This window comes from Artibeus jamaicensis, unplaced genomic scaffold (assembly GCF_021234435.1).
Source record: "Artibeus jamaicensis isolate MK-2021 breed Jamaican fruit bat unplaced genomic scaffold, CSHL_Jam_final scaffold_833, whole genome shotgun sequence".
In the NCBI taxonomy this organism is placed as follows: domain Eukaryota; kingdom Metazoa; phylum Chordata; class Mammalia; order Chiroptera; family Phyllostomidae; genus Artibeus; species Artibeus jamaicensis.
Genome location: NW_026522056.1, coordinates 17,508,809 through 17,535,323, shown reverse-complemented (window position 1 = coordinate 17,535,323; position 26,515 = coordinate 17,508,809). Strand labels below are relative to the sequence as shown.

General features: G+C 39.4%; 1 protein-coding gene across 3 annotated transcripts in view; it reads right to left on the bottom strand.

Annotated features, from left to right (window-relative positions):
• Window positions 1-16,569, bottom strand: part of TUSC3 (tumor suppressor candidate 3) — a 118,001-nt gene extending 101,432 nt beyond the window's left edge. For all 3 annotated transcript variants that reach the window (XM_037128855.2, XM_037128854.2, XM_053660032.1), the window contains exon 1: window positions 16,266-16,569. In XM_037128855.2, the coding sequence (XP_036984750.1) occupies window positions 16,266-16,403 (138 nt within the window). In that variant the 5' untranslated portion in view covers window positions 16,404-16,569. The remainder of the gene's footprint in view (window positions 1-16,265) is intronic.
• Between the last annotated feature and the right edge of the window lie 9,946 nt (window positions 16,570-26,515).

Here is a 26,515-nt window from a genome sequence, read left to right as displayed (position 1 = left end):
AGAATTCTTGCTCCATAAGAAGCTTAACTCTCCCATGGCAATAATACATTTTAAGAATCATACCATTAAATGCTGTTCTACCTTAATTTTATTAAAGAGAACTTTATACAGTGTTTTGAAAATTTTGTACTTGACACTAGTAATGATCATAAAGCTAGATTAATGAGTGTATTAAATTGTATAAATTCAGGTATATCGGATATAAATCTCATCCCCAAAATGTAAGGCCCTACACAAAATCATTGATACAAAATACATTAACCTGATTATATTGGTTAATTTATTAATCACACCTTTTAAAATATACCCTAAAAATTTCAAAAAGAAAAAAACCTAAGCATAGGTGTATAGTTAACAGCAATAAAAATAAAAATAGAGCACATTAAAACAATGAAATATTACGGACTGGAATCATACATATGTGGTCTGTAACTAATGAAAAAATTCTACCATAAGTGAAAAGAGAATGGAAGGTTAGTTATAACTATACAAGTTCATCTACGGATAAATCATAAAGTCATATGTATAGTAAAAAATGAGAGTTTTTTCAGACTTGGGAATTATTGTTTTATTTGTTACTAAAAAGTAAAGACGTTTTGATTGTTGTTTGGGGGGTTTTCTAAAAATTCACATGAGCTGCCTTCGTGACTGTTTTTCACTGTAAAATTGCTTAAGTATGATACCCTGCTGTCGAGAGACAGCATCGTTAGAACTTTGATCGCTGAGGGATCAAAATACAAAGTCATTTTGATATGGGACCGTCATGAAAGAGGCTAAATAAGCATCCCGTTTTTATTACACTGCATTAGTTTCTGTCATCATCTTTCTTGAACTCCGTATCTTTCTGTTAGATATTTACTATTGTATAAAGAAATATCGCATTTTAAATCAGGCACCAGTTACAAAGAATCGTGGCAGCTGTAAGAGTGGAAAAGAACATCTTCTTGCAGCTGCACACAGCCGTCTGGCCTCACGCCCTTGAGAGCACAGGTCCAGGCAAGAAAGCCATTACCAGCGTCAGGGAGTGCAGCAGGTACCCCGTCATAACAAGACGTGGAGTCACAAAACAGCCTTCACTGCCCTGGAAGGCGGGTTTGGAGAGAGCTCCTCACTACTGAGAGCAACCTACTGTGTGTCACGGCGAAAGAAAACTCTTTACTACAAGAATATGTAAAAACAAAAGCATCAATTATTTATAAACTGCAAAATAGAGATGATTTTTCTTAGCAAGTTTATTCTTAAGTCACACAAACTAATCAGTAAAATCTGTGATGGTTAAATTATTAAAACCAAGAAAAATTAAGTGGACTCCAACAGAAAACGAGACAAGAGCAAAGCTTTAAATTGTACTTAAAATGTTTTCCAATGCCTTTCAACAACCTAAATTCTATTTCGCTTACCAAATTACTTCCGAATGGCAGGAACCAGCCAAATATTTTGGGTTGAGCAAAAGATATGCCTGGTTATTTTGTACAAAAGGTATTAAAACTGTCATGGCTACCTACTAACTCAAATTTGTATTATCAGCAAAGGCCCAGAAATTGGAAGCCCCCAAATCTCCAAAGGAACTTCTTATGTGGGGCTTTATGTAGAAGTCACTGAGTAACATTAGAGAAAATATCCTGACTTCAAACTGCCCCCAGGACAGAATGAGATGTCCCACTATTGTTCCATTTAGCCCTTTAATACCAAGAACATATCATATTGAAATACACTGTTTATTAAAAGTACAAAAGTAATGTAAGGTAGCAAAGCAAGCACAAAATTAATGAATTCATTACAAATTAGACCCTTTGGGATTGGGGGAACTATTGAGGATGAACTGCAGCCAGGAGATAAATCAAAATAAAGAACTCAGGAAAGGAGAAGCTACCAGGGAACTTCCATTGTACTGGAAATGCAGAAACAGAATTAACAGAGCACTCTCATGGCTGACACGGCCCTTGGTCCAGACACCCGTCCCCACACACCTGGGGCAGAAGTACTCTTTTTAAAACCTTTGCTACTACGATCAGAGGTTGCAGTTCAGGATAAAAATTTATCATTAAAACTTGGAAGTAGTATGTATATAAGGCCCCATGTTTAGTGCTAATATTCATTTGGTGAAAATATTATATCAATATTTTGCTTCGTTTAACTCACAAATGTCATGGTATATTAAAGATACCACTATAAAATGTGAAGGGACACAACATGGATATACGCTGGTATAATCTTTCAAAGTCTCCCAAATGATACACATAAGATTTTAATGAGTGCACCCTTTAGTACGGCAGTAACACTTCCAACAACTAACTCATCCTGAAGAAATGATCAGTCACAGCACATGTGCTTACGTAAAAGGATATTCGCTGCACTGCTGTTTGTAACTGCAAATATTTGTTAATCTTAGGCGTGCCTGCAGAAGAAAACCGGTTAATTATAGCATGGCAGAGAACAGAACTCTATTATAGCCATTAACAAGATGAGACAGACTCACCTAAGAGGGTACTCACAATTTACCTGTAAGTGATTGACAGGATTATCATATTTCAAAATACATGAGTGTGTCTGTTTGCTCAATTTATTTTACATACATGCTAAATATCTGAAATGATATACAGCTAACTGGTTTACTTCTAGAGGAGAAGGTTACAGAAGTATGTTTGTTTCTACTTTATAAATTTCTATGCTGTTTGAAATGTTTATCTGCATCACTTAATAAACAACAGAATGACAGTCACCACCCTTTGGAAAGAGTCAGTGAAAGAGACAACCGGAAAGAGTGGCTAAAGGAAAAGACACTGGCGATACCGCTAAGAGGAAATGGTGAGTGCTGCCGGGCAGGGCAGCAGTGACCACATGCCTCTTTGCTGGCCCTGCACTAATCTTCCCATCTATTGATTGATTCTACTCTTTTGAAATCTACACTTCCTTCCCTTCAATCTATTCCTTACTTTTGGTCAGGTTGGTATTTGAGAAAATGAGGAATTTTCATTATATTGTAACTTGTAGTTACCACTATATTTATCTTTACCAATGGATACCTCAGATCATTTCAGAAAAATTACCTGGAATATGTATCAAAAGTTCTTTGATAACCAGGGTTTTATGTATCTCTTTACTAAGACTGAAGAAAGCAATCTCAGAAATTTCAAATCTGATTTAGTGAACCATTAGAGAAAAGAGAAACAAGAAACCAATATAAGCCCAACAAATAAAACCATATTTCTGGGTCCAGCAAAGTACAGTTTTGAGCTTTTCTGGTGATCAATAGGCCAGAAATAGACAAATTAAGTTATTTCAGAGTAACACAATCCTAAACGTTAATGGAGTTTCCACTCTGCTACCACAATCATCAACCACTATTCAAAGGCTTACTTTTGCAATCTAAATATAACAGCAAAAAGAAACAAATCCTAATGTCTAACAACCTCTTCCAATACCATATTGAAACTGTTACATCAAAATTTTGTTTTAAAAACCTATGCATGTGAACATATCTAGGCATAATTCATTTATCTCCATTGCTGTAGAGAATCACTTCATGTTAATTTTTTTCTATTTATCTTGATGATGTCCATGCACATTTTTCCAGTTATTTTTTAATCTTATAAACTGCCACACACACACACACACACACACACACACACACACACACTCTCCGTATTTAACCCACAGTTCTCATCAACATGTCTAACTCCTCCTCATCAGTCAGGACGAAACTCAGTCAATGACCCGACTCTGAAACCTTTCCAGTTCTCAGCACACAGAGACAGGGACTTCTCCTTACAGATCAGATAGTGGATCCACCTACGCAGACCTTCTCATTTGTGTCCGTTTACAGATGGGCCTCCCTCGCTAACCAGGGTCTCTGAGTAAGATGTGCTTGCTTCACCTTGAGATTCCCCCTGAAACTAAACACCTGTAAGGGTACCAGCACACATTTCATCAATTATGATGAGTTAATCAAAACAAATAAAAGAATTATAGAAAATGCCTGTAAGTTAAATTTTTCCATGCTTTTATAATATAATACAAAGAGAAAGAAAATAAGACAGTCCTCACCTCCTTGATTAGTTTGCCATTAAGTCAATGCTTTGCTGAGATTAGCAATTTTAACAACCTATCAACTGTGTATGCCTTAAATCCAAGAAATAACATGTAAAAAAGAGCAACTGTAAAAACGATACGCATTATAGCTGTTACTTTTCTTATTTTAAATCACTAAAAATATTTTATGCCATATATTAATAAGCAATTAAATAATCTTAACAAGGCCTACCAATTTTGTTGAGCAGCACAACTACCAAAGATGTGTGTTCTTCACATACGAACTGACCACCCCTGTTGGGAAGAAAATTCCCTGAGCAGCTGCAGACACACAAGGGACCATTAGAGAGGAGGGCACGTCCATCTAGACTTACCCAGATCAGCCCTGGCAATCACTGGAGAGAAAGATTTCACAGCCACACCAACCACAACCCAGCTAGTTTGGTTTCAGAACATGCCACATTATCTCAAAATTTAATTTTTACATTACGTTAATAATATTGTCAATAGTTTGAAGCCACTGGAATTGTAGAATGAGTAGAACATAAAATTAGGAAAAATTAAAAAGGGTCCGATTCTTCACCAACTAGTTCATGGCATTTTTAAGTCACTCAGCTTTCCCTGTATTGGTGTCATCGCCTGTCGGATGCCTGATGCATCTGTGAAATGGTTTCTAAAGTCAGGATTTCCAAAACGGCTGCGAGGGGACCTTGGCAGAACCTCTTCCTGGGCAAAACAGAATGAAACATAAAAAGTATCGAAACAATACTTTATACTCTCTGAAACCTAGGGACATGCAAAAAATTGAGAAGCATTTATTGGAGCTGATTCACCAGATCTTGGTAAGCACAGCAGGAACACGTGGCATTTCAGCCAGAAGTGCTGGGCCGCAGGTGTTCCCTTCCTGGGCAGAGAGCCCGGGAGAAGAGGACAGGCTCCCTTCCTCACCCAGCCCCGATCACAGTGGTGCGGGCTCCACACTGGGAGGGGCGAGCTGAGAAGACCAGAGGCCCCCTTTCCCTCCAACTCCTGCTCCTCCGGTGGGGGTGTCCTGCGGGGACCCCAGCCCCAGGACAGTTCACCAAAGGCTCTGCCCAGAAGAGAAGACATGAGAACCTGCAACAACACAGAACTACCCGAGGTATTCTGTAAAACAGGTTACATTGGCAAGCAACTGGATTTTTAAGAACAGACATTAGAATCAGCGAGAAAAACAATGCAATGGTTATGAATTTAACAGAGAGATTCAGCAATGGTTATGAATTTAACAGAGAGATTCAGGGAAAGAGCCAAACCGTCCTGCACAGGTTACACTCACCCCTGGTGGTCTGCAAGACTGCGCATGCTCAGAAACAACCAGAAAAGCGCCTCCCGGCGTTCAGCCTGATCCCAGGCTCAACGTCGGGCAGACGGGACAACTCCCTGGTCTCTGAAGACGTCCCACCAACCGCACACAGATCTCTGGCAAGGCTGGGAGACTTGGTGGGTCAGGGCTCTCAGTCACAACCTCTAATCAAAACCTGGGAATTCCTGGGAAGCCAGGCTTACAAATTAAAAAAAAGGAGGGCACAAAGTTCAGCGTTATTATAATCAGAGGTTGATCACTGCAGGAAAAACACACTCCACAGAATCAATCCACTAAACAAATATTATAAAAAATGTAAAGTAATAATGATGATCTGGAGAAGGGGGCGGGTAGTCAGAATACAGAGTTGCTCAAATATCAAAATTCCAGTTTTCAACAACAATAACAAAAAGACAGGAAGAGACAGAGAGAAGTGTAATATTTTCTTGCACAGGAAAGAAAAAAGTGGGTGAGAAAAAAAACCCTCTCTGACTGGGCCCAGCTACTGAACTTAAAGATGTCAAAGTAGCTATCACGAATTGGTTCAGAGAACTGGAAAAACCACGTTTGGCGAATTAAAGGAGAATGACAACAGCTCATCAAATAGAATAGAGAAACACACTGTAAGATGTAACCAAATGAAAATTAGAGAGTCCAAATCATGCTTCCTATCTTAAAAATATCTAAGCAGATGTAAACGGTTCTGATGTGATTCACATCAAAAAATTTTTATTTTAATTTTTAACTCTAGGATGCACAGTGTAAAATGGTAAATTTGCATCTTCTAAATATGTAAACCAACAGATACCACTCACGCTGTCCTTACGAAACAATGTGATTCATGCTATTTGCATTAGATATGCTTGGAAGAGTCCTAGTTTATTTCTATTGCCATGGGGTCATTATTACCAGCATCTCCTTTTCTTCCAGAATATATTCTAATTCTGATGATGAATCATACGCACTTTTAAGTTTTTTTATAGCATCTTTAACTTTTAATCCCTTTAACCTGTCATTATTTAATTGCCAATTTTCAAATGTTAATCTGCATTTTTAGAAACGAGATAAAGTTGTAGATACTCAAAGTGGTCCAAGTGTCCTTCCTTGGAGCATGAAGCTGTCCTCAACCCATTTGGGTGCACAAGTAATGAAGAAAGGTGTTGGAACGACAAAAAAGATTTGTAAAAACTGGTTTAAGTCTCATTCTTCAAAAAAACAACAACGAATTTAATTTAGGTCCATTTTCACAACCTGAGAGAAAAAGCAATGAATTTCCTGATTACCTAGAAAAAGGCAGCTGGTCTGTTGACTAATGAGCTTACGATTTAGTCTCTCACAATTAGGAAAGCAAGAGTCCTGAACACATCATTCAAAACCTCTGATTTGTTGCTTTAATACAAACTTTTACTTAGAAAGATTAAAAACACAACTTTTGTGCTAAGTAGCTTCAAGTAAGTAACAAGTATACTCATAATTTTAAATTTCAACACGAAAAAAATGCTAAGGTCAGTCTCGGAATCTGAACCTGGTAATCTTATCAGTTGCCATTATATCCACTTGCAATTAATACATATTTTAATATACAGATCATAAATTTCTGATTAACTTTTATAATACTTTCTTAGATTTAAAATTCACATTAATTTAGGATGTAAAAGTATCATTTATAAGTCTAAAACATGTATCATTTCTATCAAAAATACAAATTATGCATTTGTAAAAGTACATCTCAATTTTGACATAAAATATATATTATCCTCTTAATTAAACATACATACACATACATTATATATTTAACTTCTTAATATTTCAGTTAGTCTCCATGAAGAGATTCAATTTCACCAAGAAAAAGGACAATTTAAAATAATTTGAAAATGAAATCTAATGATTACAACTTAGTCTTTAATCTAAGCTGTAATCTAATGATTACAACTTAGTCTTAATACCACAACACCAGCCACTTCACAAGGAACCTCTGTCCTTCTTAAAACAAAGAATCAAACACACAAAGGAATTAACTTTACAAGTCCTACTACTCGCTAATACAGAAGATATATAAAAATATTAAGATAAAAATTATTCAATTGATTGAATAAAATGTGTATTTTAAAGGACAATATTTAATGTATTTAGTATATTTAAAATTGCAAATGGCTTTTGATTAAGCTTACAATAAATATAAAAATTTTCTTAGGAATAAAAATAAATAAATAATTACTAAGTACTTAGTAATTATTTACTTAGTAGGAAAAAGAATTCCAAAAGTCAAATTACCTTTTCTCCTTCCAAAAAACCTTAAAATATAGTAACAAGAGGCTAGTGAGTCCACAGCAGGAGACAGTCCTTCTGACTAGATGAAGTGAGACATGCTTATTAGGGTCTAATTGACTGACCCCTATAAACGACTTCTAAGTGATTTATACCCACATGAAAACCCATTTGAACACTAAGTGTAACATCTACCTTAAAATGGTTTATTGACCTATTTCTCTAAGGTGGTTGCGGGAGACTGAATATGTGTGTCACCCCTAATTCTCAAAGCGATGGTACTTAGAGGCGATCGGGTCCCCAGGGCGAACCAGATGACTGCCCTAGGAAAGGACAGAGAGCTCTCCTGCCCCTTAGGTGCTATGTGAGGTTGAATGAGAACTTGGCCACCAGCAACTGGCAGCGGATCTGCCCCAGAACCAACGCTGCCGGCACCCTTATTGCGCTCCCGGCCTGCAGACCTGCGAGAAACAAGTCTCTGTGGTTTATAAGCCATCCTGCCTACCATATTTTGATATAGCAGCCCACAATGACTGGGACCACGATATAACCCCCCCCCAAACCTCCCCTCTCAAGAGGAATGAGACCACACTATGAGCTCTGGCCCTTAAGGAAAAACAACTGCGACTAAAAATCCTGAAGTAAGCTTTGTGATGCAGAGTTACCAGAAAACAAATTATCAACACATAAATTACTCTCATGGGGTAAAGAGGCAGCTGAACAGTTTATTAAACCACATCTATTTTCCAAGCCTACCCTGACCTACCTATGGAAATGAGAAAAGAGCCTCCAGTTTTAAGAAAAAGATCTGAGCAAAAAAAGAGCAGCTGATGAACTCTCACTGCCCTGGGGAAGAAATGAGGACAGCGGACAGCCAAGCACAGAGGGACAGAAGTGGAATGAATGCTCGAGAAAGGATGTCTCCTGTGCAGTTACCCATACTCAATGTACTTATCTTATAACCATAGCTGTATCCTTTTGGTAACAACGAGGAGTGCAGAAGTTGAATCCCTGGAGGTCTCGATGGTGCAGGTGGAAGATGGAGGGAGGAAGGGAGGGAGGGAAGGAAGGAGGCAGCCATCCAGTGAATACAGGAAAACTAACAAGAGACCAAAACCTGGATTAAGGATTTGAAGATCTGAATGCCAGTTAGGCTCCCTCAACAGGAAAATCCTGAATTCCCCAGCTAAGCCTGATAAAAGATTAAAAAAAAAAAAAGACAGGAGTATCTTCCAGGATCAAAGTATCACCCCAAAATGGCAATGAAAGGAGCTAAAATTACCTAAGGAATAGGACTGGCTTAGCCAGTGTCTTCACACTGAACCTGTACTACAAAAATAAATGTGTATTTCGCCAATTTGAATTTATTTATATAGTTTAAATTCTGTATTATCTTCTTCTTTTTTGGGGGGGGAGTTTCTTCTTCTTAATCAAAGCTCAAAGAAATGACAAATGGCTTTCATACTTATTGAACTGCTTTAATTAAAAATGACATAAGCCTAATGAGATTAGGCTTATGGAAATGACATTTCCATCTCGCCCGGGGGGAAAACTGTGTAAAAACATCAAACAAGGAAGCAGAGAGAGAGGTCTGGTGTCATAACCAGATCCAGGAACTTGGGGCTCTTCATACTCCCTGCAGCCACAGACGCTCCGGGAGGATGACAGTTTTTACATGTTTTGCTTGTTTTCTGCATTGGTGTCACCTAGAACAAAGGCTAACATTGAGTCAGTACTCAAATATTTATTGAATCAATGAAAATCTCTTCTGTTTGTTTATCTGCTTAGCTTCTGTACATCAGAGTTTTTCATGACGAAAGTGACTGGCACAATTAGCAAGGTAACCTTACTGCTAGTTCCCCCTAGAAAACCCCAGTGAAGGACTCTCAGTAAGGAATCAGAGAGGATTAGGCAGCTTCTAGAAGCTGACAAAGACAGGGAATGGACTGTCCGCTCCAAGCTTCCACAGGGGGAACCAGCCTTGTAGACACCTGGACGTCAACCCAATGAGGCTAATTTTGGACGTTGGGTCTCCAGAACTGTAAGATACTAACTGTGTCCTTATAAACCAGTAAGTCTGTGATAACTTGTTACAGCAACAACAGCAAGCTAATACAGAGGTCTCTTGAATCACCTCCACTCTTCCTGAGAACAGTGGCTGTCTCCTCCTCCTCCCCACCTAACCCTCGGTGGCACTGGGGCACAGGCCCTCTCAGGAAGCCTGGGATGCAACATCACAAGCTGAGGGCCACTCCCCCCCTTTTTTTAAAGATTTTATGTATTTATTTTTAGAGAAGGGAAGGGAAGGAGAAAGAGTGGGAGAGAAACATCAATGTGTGGTTGCCTCTCATGCACCCCAAACTGGGGACCAGGCCTGCAACCCAGGCATGTGCCCTGACTGGGAATCGAACTGGCGATCCTTTGGTTCACAGGCTCGCACTCAATCTACTGAGCCACACCAGCCAGGGCAAGAAGCAAATCCTTATGGGCCAGGCTAGAGATGCCTCACATCACTTCCAGTCACATTCCATAGCCCAGAACTGTCACATCGCCCTGCATGGGTGTAGAGGACGCTGGACATGTGGTTTAGCTGGTGTCTATTTAGAAGAAAAAACCTGATGTGTTAAACAACTCTGGCACACCATCAGAGAATACAGAAAAAATATAATAAAATCTGATAAAAAATATTAAAGCCATGGCAAGAAAGCAACAGAAGCATCTCTAAAAGCTGTGACAAACACGTTTGATGTCATTGTGTATGCACAAGCAAGAGTGGCTATTAAAAAGATGTAGGTGTCTTCCCAACCAATGCAGGATAATGCCGAATAAACTGTTGATTTTATTAAGGCATTAATTTTAAATCTAACCCTTTTCAGACTTAGTAAGGAGAGTGTAGACAATAAATTCCATAACTCACTTGTTATAATACCAGTTGGAAGCTGCATGAAGGCAAGGTGCTACTATGAATATTTCAAATATAAGAAATAAGACATCACTTTTCATTTTTTTAATTTTAGCTGACAGAGAAATGTTAACTTAAAACAATATGGCCATCTCAACTTGGGTATCTTCTTAATATTCTCTAGAGTATTAATGAGCCAGAGTGGAAATGGAGGTCCCACTGCTATGTGGCTTATGAAGGTGCAGAAAAAATGAAAAAACATCTGCACTTAACACTGAAAACAATTAAGTTTTTTACTTTGAAACCACACATATGTGAGAGAAAAATAGTGGTTTGTCCTATAATGCGTAGGGGGTGAGGAACATTTCTGTGAACTTAATTCCTTTTTAATTTTTAATTGTTAGTTTCTCCTGTGAAATGGAAGTACTTATTGCTCTTCCAAACTTATTTACCAGTTTAACTGGGATCCTGAGGCTACAAAATGAGTGAACTGCTTAAAATAATTCTTATCAATTTTAACTACTTATTTTTGTAAATTAACTTTTTCTCAATCCTATACAATTTCAGAATGATGAGCTTTATAAACCTGTTTATGTTTAAGCCACCATTTAAACATACATAAATACTCAAAAGTGTAAGCTCGCCCACTTTAGTAGGTAGAATTCTGAAATAATCCCCCATGACTCACACGCTTATACAATTCCCTCCCCACAAGTATACAATTCCCTCCCCCACAATAAGACTGTGAATGGGATGGAATAGCACTCCCATAATTATGTTACCTTATATGCCAAAGGTTTGCAGACGTCAAGTCCTGAATCAGTTAACTTTGACTTACTCAAAAGGGAGATTCTGGCCCTGGCTGGTGTAGCTCAGTGCATTGAGCACGGGCCTGTGAACCAAAGGATCGCTGTTCGATTCCCAGTCAGGGCACATGCCTGGGTTGCAGGCCAGTTCCTAACAGGGGCCAGTTCCCAGCAGGGGATGCCGGAGAAGAAACCATACATCGATATTTCTCTCTCTCTCTCTCTCTCTCTCTCTCTCCTTCCCTTCCCTTCTAAAGATAAATATATAAAAAAAATTTTTTTTAAAAAGGGAGATTCTGTTGGGTGGGCCAAACCTAACCAGCATTTTCAAAGCCAGTCAAGTATCAGAGAGATGACCTGCCAGCCTGGAAGAGAGCAAACACGTAATAACTGTGTCTGAAACTGTCCCCAGAGGGGCCCACAGGGTTAGGACTAAGGGTGGCTCAAAGAGCCTAGAGAGAACACAGCCAGCAAAAAATAAGAAACTTGGTCCCAAGACTGCCCGAAACTAAATCCTGCCAACAAGCTGAATGAGGTGCAGAGAGGACCCGGAGACCCAGTGGGAACATAGCCCAGCCACACCTGACTTTGCACTTCACGTGATCCTGAACAGAAAACCTAGATATGCCCTGCTTCTGACCTAGAGAAACTAGGAGATAAACAATGAGTATCGGTTTAAGTCACTAAATTTGCAGTGATTTGTCATGCATTGACTGAAAACTAACAGACAACCCCAATATACTCAATAAAAAAAAGAATGCCAATGGGGTATATATGAAAAAGAGAAAAGGAACAACAACAAATAAAACATACAAACCATCTTTGTATTTATATCCCATTTCTTAATGCTCATCTTAAGAGGAGCGTGTAGGAGTGATGGAAGGACAAACTGCGAAGCAGTTCTAGTACCACCTCTAAGAGATGAGGCTATTTTAGACCAGGCCATTTTACACACAATCTGCTAATGACAATAACTGAGAAGAAATCCAGGAAACAACAGCGATTGGTAAATCACTGTAGTATTTAACCTCAGGCAATAACTCTGGAATGCTGGAAAGAGCTTTTATCTCTGAAAATCTCTGAAGACAGACTCGTGCCCAATTGTTACTGCTGCTGTTTTTCCAGGTCCTTCCCTACGAAAGCTCACTGAAAAATTGATTAGGACTTCTATTTGTTAATGGCTTTGATCATTTATATTCACAAATCATACAGTGTCAGGATATTTTTAATCACAGAACTATGAATTCTTATGAATTCATATTGGTGTATATCTCATAAAATTATCCACAGCTGAAACAGTCTACAAGAAATTTCATTAATGTTGGCATCATTAAACAAAAGGCTACAATCTGTACCAGATATCTACAGATCGATTTCAACAGAAGCAATGTTCCACACATCTATGAAATACTGCAAAAACAGAAAAGTTTATCTGATCCATAAAAATGTCCTAACATCAGAAAATTGGTTTGAGACCTTGAAAGTTAAGATGTGAGAAAAAAAACGAAGGTTACCATTAACTGCCTTACAATTTCTCATTTTGACTACAATACTGTCACCAAATCAAAGGAAAAGACTTAGGTAAAATTTTCAACACCCCAACTAACTCCTTACATCTTATATATCTGCAATGAGTTTTGATCTCTTATAATTTCTCCGTCAGACTCTCAAGCTACTGAAATGGAAACCATTCATTCTCCTTTCTCACTCAGCAAGGAGAGTCGAGTTAGCACCCTACCAGTTCTGCATCCTGCTCTTTTAGGAGTTGTACCTTAAAAATATAACGTTATCTACCATGTTTAGACACTGCCACCTAATGAACTCTTGGTCACCACCCTTCATCCTCCCATTACTCTGAGTATTGGATAAAGTCCACACAACAATATTGCACCCTATCCTTTCACATCCGTATCCCCATCATTCCCGATAGGAAACCTCAACACTTCAGCCTCCCACTACCGGGGTCTCATCTGTACTGACAACAGACACAAATTCACGTAAGTGCTCTAAAGAAATAAGCTCAGAAATGCAGAGATGTGAGCATAGAGGAGGAGTCCCCCATCCAAAACGCGAGGATGGGGTAACCTGCATAAGTTGACACTGGAGGGGAGCGAGTACCAGGGGTGAAACATAAAACAGAAGAGTCACACAAAGGCTCACTCAGGAAAAGCACTAAATAGCACGCAAAGAGCTCTACATCCTACAGGCATTTCAACCATATTTAAACAGCACTGCTCCAAGCAGCATTGGTCAGAGATGTCTCGGGGGATATGTTCATCACTGAGAAAAAGTCAACCCTGAGATATAGGCATTATATTTGCATTTTAAAATAAAGACACTAAAATTCACGGAAGGCAGGTGGTTTGTCTGATGTCATATAATTAGGGGCTGAGTTGTAACTGAACCATTTGTCTGACTCGACAACCTATGGTCGTTAACTATTACTGTCATAACTATTAGGTCCTTAAAAGCAACTAAGGTCCACTCTTGATTCCAGGCTCAACTTTAGACTTCAATGTGTTTTCCCCAGAATGAAGGAATACACCATTGGTCCCAAGTCCACCTGGGACTTAGGTCAATAACACCTAACATAGTAAATTAAGTCCCAACTTCTATACTTTTTGGTTCAGTGGTGTTAAATTTTATATTGGGCATATGTTTCTAGAGTCAGCAAAGGAAAAAGCCTTGTACGGTCAAAAACAATCCTGGAGTACCCCTAGAAAAGTACCACACTTTTCTCATTTCCAGTGAGAACCTCTTCTCATTTCCAATAGAGAATGTTTTTCTTCCACCCACTATTGGAAGAGACCACCATTTTTAAACTGAGTACTAGATAGAGAACTGAACAAGATTTCAGGGATACACATGTTCACTGAGCAAGGTATCAAAATATCAACTATTTAAGTCATCATTTTGCTCTTCTCTCTTCTTTAAACAAAACTGGTGTATTCTGCGAACCACCATACAATTCAGGCATAGCTCAGAGATGATGACGGTCTGGTTCCAGGCCATCTCAACAAAGCGAGTCCTAAACTTTTTGCTGGTGGAGGCGCTTGCCTTCAATTCACTGAAAATGCAACATCTGTGAAGTGCAATAAAATGAGGTATGCCTGTATTAGACTCTCCTGTTTAAAAAAAATAAAAGCGGTTTTGGAAGAAAATCTTTTTTGATCTTCAACAATTTTCTTCTTAATTTTTAATTAAAAAAAGATTTTTTAATTTTCTTTTTTAAATTCATTTTAATTGTTGTTCAAGTGCAGTTTTGTCTTTTACTCCCAACCCAGCCCACTCCCCCAGTGCTCCCCACCTCCCTCCCATTTCCACCCCCCTTAGTTTTTGTCCATGTGTCCTTTATACCTGTTCCTCATTTTAAAAAGATTTTAATGAAAACATTATCATAATTTATAATTATACTAGATTAACAAATGTTTTCACATAACAAATCAAAATTGAAGATGCTAAGATGCTTTACATATATACATTTTTTAGACTTTTTAGTTTTTTCTTTCAACTGAAAGCTGCTGGGATCACTATGACCCTTCTAGGAGATAAAACAATTTCTATGGTGTCCATGGAAAGAACCTATTTTTTAATCTCTTACCTTTCTTAAGAAAAATTATGAAACCTAAAACTCTTGAAACATGGTATATAAATACCAAATGCTAAGAAGACATGTCTTTAATTAATTTACCTTTTTTAATATTTTATTTCTTTACTTTTAGAGAGAGAGGAAGGGAAAAAGAGGGAAACATCAATGGATGGGGTCCTGGCCCACAAGCCAGGCATATGCCCTGACTGGGAACCCAACCCCAAATGCAACCTTTTGGTTTACAGGCCCTTGCTTGAGCTACGCCAACGAGGGCTATTTTATTTTTGTAAACACAGTTTTAACTTAATAATGGTTCTTTTCTAAACCTCTTACCAGAACTTGGCCCACTTTCACATTAAAATTAAAAAAAACTAAAGGGAAGAAGTTGACATTGAGTTGAGAGTTGTTTAAGGCAGAGTCAAGAAAAAGAGAATTGTAATTACTGTCCGTGTGAGGCCACTTTTTAACTCTACCCAGATATCAAGAAAGTTATAATATTTTAAAGCCGAGTAAGCTTTTGAGTCATGTGTAAAAAAGTTAACCAGGAAAAACCCCGTGACTTATATAAAGAAAATACTCTTACTACAATTATATACAATTACAAATCTGCCATTCCCAAAATATTTTCTGATTTTGCTAGACGGAACAACTACCCAAGGTATAAAGACTGATTACTGAAATTCACAAACAACTCCACAACTACTTAAATAGAATCAGTTACTTCAACCCTTGGCCTACATCAAAGTCTTCAGAGGACTGAGATTGAAATCAGGTGATCTGATCTTTACAAAAAAAATGCGTAACTTAATTTGACGTTACTCTCACGATTATACATTGAGTTCCACATAAAAAATAAACACGTATAATTGTATACATGCTACAAAAAGGTATAATTAAGAATGCAGAATAACATATATCCTCAGTATGCTCTGTTGCCTTTTGAAAAGGATAACGACGGGAGCTTGAGCAAAAGGCACAAACGGTTCTGCAGGTTTGCTATTCCTAAAGGGCATTTTCACATCCAGCACATTATAGTGAGTCAAAGAGTCCCAAGGTATTTCTCCAATTTAGGATCCAAAGCCCCTGGGGTGTGAAAGGTGTGAGCTGCTGAGGTGCGTGTTAAGCTTCGTCGTTTTTCTGAGAAAGAACAAGGCTAACATCACCTCGGAGACCGTGCGGCCCAAAGGTTCCCCGCCCACTAGGATCCCGCCCCAAGGCCGTCAACGCCCACACCCGGAGGCAGGCTGCCTAGCAACGCCGCCCGCCCCAGCACGCCCTAGCCAGCCCCAGCCCGCAGGGAGAAGGCCAAAGGCATTGTTCTACCTCCTTTTTCTTCTGTCCTCCCCCGAGCTGGATGCACAGGAGCAGCAGGAGGAGAAGAAAGGGAAAGCTCCCGGTAGGCAGGTACCGCAGCCGCCGCCCCGCCTGCCTCCGGCGTGAAGGAGCGCCCCTGGCACCCATCGCCGCAGGGCAGTGTCTCCTCCACGCTCGGTAACCGTGCGCGCCCAGCTCCTACCGGCGCCCTACACCTGCCAGACCAGCCGTACGGAGCGCCCTGCCTGTGCCCTCGTGGGTGGCTGCGGCTTTGCCAGGGACCAGTGCGGCGGCCGCAGACGCGGAGGAGGAAACTGACAGAGCATCCGGTTCACGGGGAGAGGGGACCTGGAAAGGCCCGGGATGGGGCAGGAAGTGGGCGTGGCGAGGGATAAGGCCTCCTAGCGCCACGCTGTGCCACGCCCTCCACCCGTGTCTCCCCGAGACCCTCGCAGCAGGGGCGCGTGGTTCTCTCGCTGGCTGAACTGAACCCAAGGCTTGCTTGCTACTGAAGCCAATACTAGGTCCTAGGAATATGCGAGGGCCTGTGCGTCCAACACTACCTGGAGCCACAGACAGACATGTCTCATTGGATGGTGCAGAAGAGCTTTGAGGATTTAGTAAGGACCTGGCCACTTTAGCCAACGACAATCTCCGTTCTCATTGGAAATTTTTAGGGACACAGCTGTAGCTCACATACCCAGCCCTCTGAAGCCCTCTAACATAATCTGGAGAACCTGTGGGCTTAGTCGCCGCCCAAGACTTCACAGATGTACCTTGCAGCCCCGGTTGAGGAGTCAGCCAACCCTCAAACCACTTCGTTGATTCCTTTGGTGATTCATTCAGCCCTTGTGGAGCCCCAAACGTGCAAAGCACTGTACTAGACACTTTGAGTGCAAAAATGAATAGGACTTCAATCCCTTCCTGCTCTCTAACCATTCCAAGAACAATAGCAACAGACTATTGATTGTTTGATAGAGGCCAAGTACTGTTCTAGTGCTTCATATGTACACTTTTCTTCTTTTATCTCAAGATTTTTTTTTCACTTGGGTTGTGAACATATTTGATAGTCTGATGAAGCCTGTTGACCCAGTCTTAAAACAGTACTTCTAAATGCATAAATGAAATACATAGGATTACAAAGGAATCAACTATAATTAAATACCAATTATCAAAATTTTAAAATTCACCCCCCTCCACTTGGTGGTCAACCAACATTTGTATTTGGGAAATACTGGGGGCAATCTAGATGTGAGAACCAGTGTGTAAACATTCAAACTTCACTGCGTGAATAAGATTGAACAAGGAGCACAATTGTGAGAAACTTGACCTACTAAGTGACACAAAGGCTGTAGATAAAATCCCGAAATCATACCCATCTAGCAGCATATCTAATAGCAATTGTAATATATATGGTAATTTTGAAGTAGTGATGATAGTATTTTGAAATATCCACTACCATTGTACTGTCACATGAAAACATCTGTCATTTCTACTCGAAACAAAACCAGGTGCATGAATACCCTATTTTGTTGCCTGCCTTCAGGATTGAAGAAAAGATTTCCATCATAGGGTAATAGAAAAGAGATTCACTTTTTTTCAATTCGAGGTTCACAAATGCTCTGAAATTGCATGAACTCCAGATGCACAACTCCTGTTGCAAAACTACCCTACCGGATAAGTCCTATTATGGCAATTTTCAGATAAATTATGGCCAGAAGATCTAACTGAAAATCACATAACTAGAAAACAGTGGAGCAGAAATTTGAACATTGGCCGTCTAATCCCATAGTCATTCTTATATACCATGGGATGCCACTTTTGTAAAAGGAATTTACAAATAAATCTCTTTATCTCCCAGGCTTTTAATTTCCTATTCTTCTGTGAGCCTTTTTGCCCTTAGTAGTTATCCCCAAATAACAACTCCTTGCTTTTTTCCTCGAGACTTGTGAAAGCGGCCTCAAATTTTCTCTATTTGAAGACAAAAGTAAATTTATGATCTATAATGGCTAAACATATTCATTGAAATATACTTACCATAATCAAAATGTATCATCAGCTCCTTTCTCTCTCAAACAGACCTCAACTTTTTCGCTATTATGGTACCACCATCCTCCTAATGACCAATTTTAGAGCCTCAGAGCTGCCTTCCATTTTTCCCATTCCCTCCAACCATGCAGCATCTATATTCAGTTTTGAAGGTACTCTGCCTCCAGCATTCTAGGGCTGTGACTTCTACTCATTTTCTAATGTGAACACTAGCATTCATTAGAAAGGCATTAGACACCATTATTACTTCATCCTCTTTCCTTTGCTCATAATGCACTATTCTCCTCTTCCGTCTTCATCCAAGACTACTTAGTTTTGCATCTTGCATTCTATTCTTGGTAAAGCAGCTAGAGTGATCCTTTTAATACAGAAATCAATGCAAAGTATTTTTACTGCCCTTAAGCATAAAAAGCAAAGTTTTTTCCATGCCCTCGCGAGCCTACATTGCTTGGCACCTGGCTACCTTTGCAACTTCATCTCCAACTTTGTACTTCCTAACTCTGCTCCAGCCAGGCTAGCTAGCGTTCTTGTTTTCCTCAAGTACATCAACTGCACTGTCTCTGGCGTTCACAGTGCCATTCTAACTGGTGAAATTCTTTTCGTACAGTTAGATGTTTCTATGGCCTACTGGGTCATTTTATTTAGGCCAAGGCCCAGATCTCCTAAAATGTCCTCTCCTCTTTTCTCAGATCACCCTTTCTAAAAAAATAAACAAACTCCTTGCCTTTCACACATACCCCTTTAGCATTTTTATAGAATTTATCACTACCTGAAAATATGCTTTTGTTTTCATTTATTCCTAGTCTTCCTCATTAGGATTCAGACTCCATGAATTAGGGGCTTTATATCCATACTGTCCAGAATAACCCGTTTTTCATTTTTTACTGATGGTAGGTTTTTATATCCATTGATCTCTCTTTTCCCATTAGAATGTAAACTGTAGGAAGGCAGGGGCTTTATTTTCTTCATCTTTGAACCCACACTACCCAGAATGGTGCATTTGCTGAATGATGAGGTGAGTCCAGCCATTCTCTGTTCATTCCCTAAGTATGGCACTCATCCTGTCACTGTGTTTGGTCCACAGATTTTCAGTCATTCTTTACTAGGTCCAGAAGGAGGTCCAAACTATTGACAGTGGCTCATGGCCAAATTCAACCCTTCAGTCTTGCTCTAACACCACCGCCATCAAACTGGAGGGTACACCAAGGGCTACATAGACAACTGATTTTAAGAGAATTAATTTCCAAAATTTCAACTACTATGTGTACTTTCCTAATGACATCTACACACAATATGGATGAATTTTACAACATAAACACAAAATGAATACATTGGAGTTTGTGAAAATAAATGAAGGCCAACCAAATGAGAATAGGCAAAGGCTATGTATTCAGAGCTTGCTATTGCAAGGGAGTCAGCCACCATCATGTGAATTTGGGTGGAGAAAAGGCAGGCAGAGGAGTACAACAGATTGATAACAGAAAAAGGGGAAGGTTGCAGGCTTGCCCTGATTGGACGCTATTGGCATGCGGAAGCTGCAGGCAGGCTAACAAGAAGGACAACTTCTGTGATTGATTACTGGCAAATATTTGGCATTCTCTAGTTGGTCCTACGTTGAAAACAGGGACAACAGTTAGGGAGCTGTCATTATTTGGAGCTGTTACCAAGATTACTTATGGATCCCAGCCGAGAATGGGGGCTGGTTGCCAGCACCAACCATGTGATTAGAGGGATGGAAGTTTTAGTCCCACTCCTTGACTTCCAGGAAGGTTAAGAGGGGCAGCAGTTTCATTCAGTTGCCCATGTCCAATAAGTTAATCCTTTGTGGCTATGTAATGAAGCATCCGTAAAAATTTAAAAGAGTTTCCGAGTTGGTGAACACATGGAGAATCCAGGAAAAAGACGCATTTGGAGAAAGCCTAAAAACTCTACAGCCCTTCCTGCATACCTTGCCCTATGAATCTCTTCCATCTGTCTGTTCCTGAGTTACATCCTTTTATAATAAATTGGCAACCTAGTAAATAAAATGCTCCTTTGAGTTCTGTGAGCCACTCTAGCCAATGCATAGAATCCAAGGGGAAGGTCGTTAGAACCTCCAATCTGTAGCTAGTTGGTCAGAAACATAGGTGTGAGGATTTACAGGAACTTCAGTGTCATAACTTGGGAGCTCAGCATGTGAAATTTTGCAGTTTGAGCTCTGAAGTTGTTTCCAAGGCTTAGAAACCACCTGCAGAGCAAGCAGTCTCCCAGTGCTGATAGTATGCTTGATAAAGGGTACCCACTGCACGGTTGGTAAGCCACACCCCCTGTATCAGAACTGCTCAACCAAAACCATTGTTCTGTGAGCTTGAATGGACACTAGAACTCTGAGAACTGCTTAATTACATGTTACCCATTGTTCTTACCATTGAAATTTCCTTTGCCTTCGCCAATCAGAAAACAAATAATGTAAGTTAATGACCTCCTTTCCCTAGCAATCCTTCTCTTTAATGATGATTGTGTGCACCTTATGCCTTTTGAAATCCCTGCCTCCTCACCCCTGTCCCCATGTGGGAATGCATCCTTGGGTCATATCGAGGGCTCCATTCTCTGATTTGCAAATCATATACTTTACAAAGTATTCCTCCCAGTACTTCCAGTACCCATCTGGCACCATACATAGTTATTACAATATTTTGACTATATTCCCTATGCTGTGCTTTGTAAACCCCATGACTATTTTGTAACTACAGATCCACGCTTCTTACTCCCTTCACCTTTTTCATCCAGCCTGCTAACCCCCCTTCCACCTGGCAACCATCTAACAAACTTGTTCTATACATCTACCAGGTTTTCTTTTTCTGTCTTGAATGTTCATTTATTTTGTTTTTTAGATTCCACAGTTAAGTGAATTCATATAGTATTTGTCTTTCTATGTCTGACTTATTTCACTTAGCATAATACCCTCTAGGTTCATGTATGTTATTGCAGATGGTAAGGTTTCATTCTTTTTTATGGTTGAGTAATATTCTCTTGTATGTATGTGCCACAATTTCTTTACTACGCAGGTTGCTTTCATACTGTGGGTATTGGAAATAATGCTGCAATAAGCACAGTGTTTGTCTCCACTAGATATTCTCAGCATGTACCATACCAACAAAATTATTTTCCTAATCTGTCACTCTGTAACATTTCTCAAACACCAGAAAAAAAAAGAGAAATACAAATAGAAATATGAGTGAATAGCCAACTTCAGACAAATATTGAATTATCATTTTAAAGTGATTATCCCCTGTCTGCAAAGCAAGGAGACAAAGTTTAGACACAGGAAAACATGTTTTGACATATATACATGTGAAAGAGTCTATCACATTTTTATCAAGCCACAAAATTTAAAAGCCAGAGTTTATTGAACCCTGAAGTTTAGAAATGAAATGGAAGAGGAGTCTTCTAATGAAATAAAATAACCTTCTATAGACCAGACAATCTCTTCATGAGTGTCTTCCCCTTTTTGTTCCAAAGGAGTTATCAAATAAACATTTTGCTAATGTCAAAATTTCCCTCAGTAGCCACTGCAATTTCAAATTGTCTCTGGGGGTTGTCACCAGAGGGTAAGTACCCACCACACTTTGGATACATTAAGGAAACAGGGTTTGGCCTGAAAGAGCTGCAGTTTCAGGTTGAGAAGTGCCCACGAGAGCCCCAGCAGTCAACAAGGCTGGTACTTGTGCAAACTTATATCTCTGGAACTTGCCCTGATCAGGGGCTAGACAAAACGCCCTGACTTTGGGCAGCTGAAACTAAATAAATCATTTCTCACAAGACTGAGAGAAAACTCATTTTTTTTTTTTATCTAAAGCACCTTTATTCAAAGAACACCAGTGTAAGGACACCTGAATCCCTCCTTTCTCAGCATGGGTTCAGGGATAGACTGTCCAGGTCTATTTCTGTCCCCTCCTTATACATTATTCTTCATGGAGACTAGAAAAGCAGATGAGAGTGTTACTGAAGATACTCAGTTTTTCTTGCAGACAGAGTGAAGGATTGCAGATCAGCAAGCCTATTAGTGTGCAAGCAAAGTCTATTAGTGTTAAGTTCTCCTGAAACTGAACTGGCCTAGCTAAGGTTGGGGTGAAAGGCAAGAAAGAGCTCGGGTGGCAAGAGCAAGGGTGGCAAGGGACATCAAGTCCTTTGTTCTGAGGACTTATATAATTAGTGGGATGGGGGCGAGGGAGTTAGTATTGATCAGTGAGTAAAGGTGGTGCCATCTTCCCCTGGGGGGATGTGACTACCTAAATGTGGGTGTGTGTGGGAGTTCTTTCCTAGATCTGGAAATGGTGCATAGAATTTCAAGGACTCCCTTCCTGCTTTCTACTCCGTGGAATATTTGGGACACCCAGCAATCTTAGTAAGATTATTATAGAAGCCTACAGAAAGAAGCCCAGTCTCAAGGACTCTCCCCTCCTCCTGTACTAGTATAATTTTGTTTGTGGTGTTTTCAATGCCTGGCAATCTCACTGGACGAGGCTCAGAACTACTGGGTCAATGGGTGATACATGCCTTCCTTTGCTTCTAGCTTCTTGTATTAAGTTTGTTTAGATTATAAAGGCAAGGACTCTGCCTCTATTTCCCCTCTGCCTGCTCATTCCTAGCTGCTACCTAACAATAGAAATAAATACTACAAAGGCTAGAAAACAATTCACTAAAAAACAATATACATCTGATCATATGACTCAAAAATCCCAAGATAATGTATTCTTAAGTGAACAATAAGTAAATAAATAAGTAAATAAATAAATAAACCCAATGCTGAACCACCACAATTAAATATTTATTAAAACTCAGTTCAGAGTAAAATGGATCTTCCATCCATAGCCAGGGTGACCCCTTGAACACATGAACAGGCAGAGATCTCAAGGGTCCTCACTGTGCACATCATTACTAAGTCTAGCCCCCTGCTCCAATAGTAAGGGTGTCTGCTGAACTTGGCGGAACCTTCATTTCCATTAATATCCTCCAACCAAAGAACATACCTAAAGGCTTGTCTTTTTGGAGGATTCAAGGAAGTGTGGCTTTGCTCTGGATTGAGACCCATCAGAAGCAGGGAAGGTTCCAAGGTGGGATATCTTAATACTATTTATCTAGAAGGTTAGAGGAACAAGGTAGATCTAAAGATAAAATTAATCAAAAAAGACACATTCACTTTATTAGCTGGGAGAGGCAGATGTTTGGTTATATCCATGGTTTGCATGGCACCATTCTAGTCTTTGCTCTGACAGATTATGGAAGGGAACTGTTTTTCTCTTGCTCAGTCACCCTTACAGAGTGGACTTGTCTGATGCTCACCTTCTGTAAAAGCTTTCATATTCAACAGAGGAATACTAAGGCCCATTGTTAGAGCCAGATCAACCCCAAGCTGACTGTAGCCAGGTGGGGATTTGTTCTCTCTCATCCTAAGCAAAATTATCTTAATTTATATATATATAATGTATATTATTGATTATGCCATTATAGTTGTCCCAATTTCCCTGTTCATTCCCCTCCACCCTGCACACCCCCCCCCGCATATTCCCCCCTTTTAATTCATGTCCATGTGTTACAAGTTCTTTGACTTCTACATTTCCCATACTATTCTTGCCCACCCCCTATTTTCTACCTATTGTCTATGCTACTTATTCTCTGTACCTTCTCCCCCCTTCTCCTCCTCCCACTCCCCTGTTGCTAACCCTCCATGTGATCTCCATTTCTATGGTTCCACTCCTGATCTAGCTGTCTGCTTAGTTTGCTTTTGTTTTAGGTGTGGTTGTTAATAACTGTGAGTTTGCTGTCCTTTCACTGTTCATTTTTTTATCTTATTTTTCTTAGATAACTCCCTTTAACATTTCATTTAATAAGGGCTTGGTGATGATGATATCATAGGCTTCTTGTGAGGATTAAAATGAACAAAACTTGCAAGGGAATTATTGCAAAGCTCAAAATATATACACTCTTAATAAACACTTGATAGTGTTATGATCATCTTCCATTCCATTGAAAATATGTCTGTTTCCCTCACGCTGAGGACACTTTGAGAACAGGGACTGGGCTTTATGTGTATTCTCTGCACCAATTTGTACTCCCTGTCCCAGCACTACAATGAGTAGTGTTTGGGAACGAGGGCTGTGGAGTTGGACTCTTTACTGTGCTTCTTCACTAGCAGAGAGACCTTGGGCAGATTATATCACCTCTCTGTTCTTCAGTTGCTTTATTGCTAAAATAAGGATAATAGTAGCATGATGAAGATGAAATGGTGAATACAGGGAACTTAGAGCAGTGCCTAACACATTATAAATGCTATTTATTAACTCCCATTGTGGTCAGAGGTGCTGAATCAATATTTAACTAAATGCAGACATTAGGGTAAATACAGGACTAGGGGCAAGAGAAAAGATATACATAGTTCTCATCTAAGAAATGTGCATACTTATTCAGCATGTTTCCCTTGGATATACCTCTAGCTGCTGTGTGGAGAATGGACTACACAGCAAAAGGATATATATGAGCAGAGGCTCAACCCACATCCTATTAATGTATATGATGCAATACAGGAACATAAATGTTTTTGCCCCAGACTATAGAGGCTCGTATTGGCTGTACAGAGTTTGGAAACCAAAGGTTGGAAATATTAGGCATTAATATTTAATCCCAATGGACTTTTCTCATTTCTCAAATGCTCAATAAGCATAAGCATTTGTTGGACAGAATATCTAAGTGATTTTCATATATTTCAAAGAGTTGGGTATTTAAGCCAAGTTTTCTGTGAAGAGTGTTTCCTAGAGATATTCCAAAATAAGAGTGATTTTGTATGTTATTTTAAACTATCTTAATAAATAAATAAATAAAAACTGAAATGTTGAAGTATCTATGTAATTAATAGGAATTAAATTATTACTATGTTTATTTTAAATTTTCATCTGAGGATATGTTTATGGATTTTAGAGAGGAAAAGACAGAGAGAGAGAGAAAAACATCAATGTGAAAAAAACACATCCATCAGCAGCCTCCCATTAGTGCCCCAACCAAGATGGAGCCCGCTAGATAGGCACTCGACCAGGGGTCACACCCTCAACCTTTTCATATACAGAACACCTCTCCAACCAACTGACCTATCTGGTCAAGGCTAAATGAGTTTTATAAACATTGTTAGACCTTTACCTAAAACCAATTCCCATAGTGTTAAATGAAAATATTTCTTTTTATTCATATAATTAAGTAGAATTTATAAAAATTCATTGCCTATGATATTTTTATTACTGTTTGATTTTGGCCCTAGAACTTTTATCAAAGTCAATTTAAATTAATACTTAAAACACAGCATAACAGAACAGTCTGGTAAAAGATTTGTGAAATGGAGTCAGAGCACCAAAGAGCACACACCTGTGCAATTATGTTTTAGGACTTATGTCTGCATTTGGGTTGGTTTCAGAGCAACCTCCAGCATATGATTGGACTGTGTTGAATGTTTGGCTACTCAAACAGCTTTTCGCTTATTTGTTCGTCATACTCCATGTGTCTGGAGCTGCCAGGGGAACGTATGTTAGGGTCAAAAATATCTTTTCTGAGAACTGTTCATTGGTTAACTGAGGGGAACATGAGCGAGGGTATTATTTTCTTAAGTCCTTGTATATTAGATGCTCTAAGATCAAAGCCCAAAGTCTTGCTGCTTTTTGGCAGAATGCAGCCAGAGTTTCCTAGACACACTAAGAACGTTTCATTTATCTTAGAAATTATATAGAAGGAAAGTAGGAATATGGACAAATGATGGAAGTGGTTTAATTCAAGCAATCTGGAGCAATTTCTTAAAAAAACGAAAAGACTCCAAGAGGGTCAGGCAAGTGTGGAGCGAGTATCTCTGAGACTCTTAAAATAATTAAAGGAGTGTTCTGCAGAGCCAGGAAACACTGGGAAGGAAGCTGTGTGGCCAGGTGAGCAGAAGAGGTAATTTCACCTTCCTTATTATGCCAGACAGGTTGTCTGGGGTTGGACAGATGTGAGGTTGCTGCAGAATACTTACCCGTGGTATTTTGATTTGTGGTTCTCATGGCTTAAAAAAGCTGTGATTCATCAGGATACAAGTGAACAATTTAACTTAGTTTTTACTTCCTTTCAATGATCTTTTCTTTTGAATTATTGCGTGTGTATGTGTGTGTGTGTGTGTGTATACCCATATATGGTTAAATTAGACTTTTAAA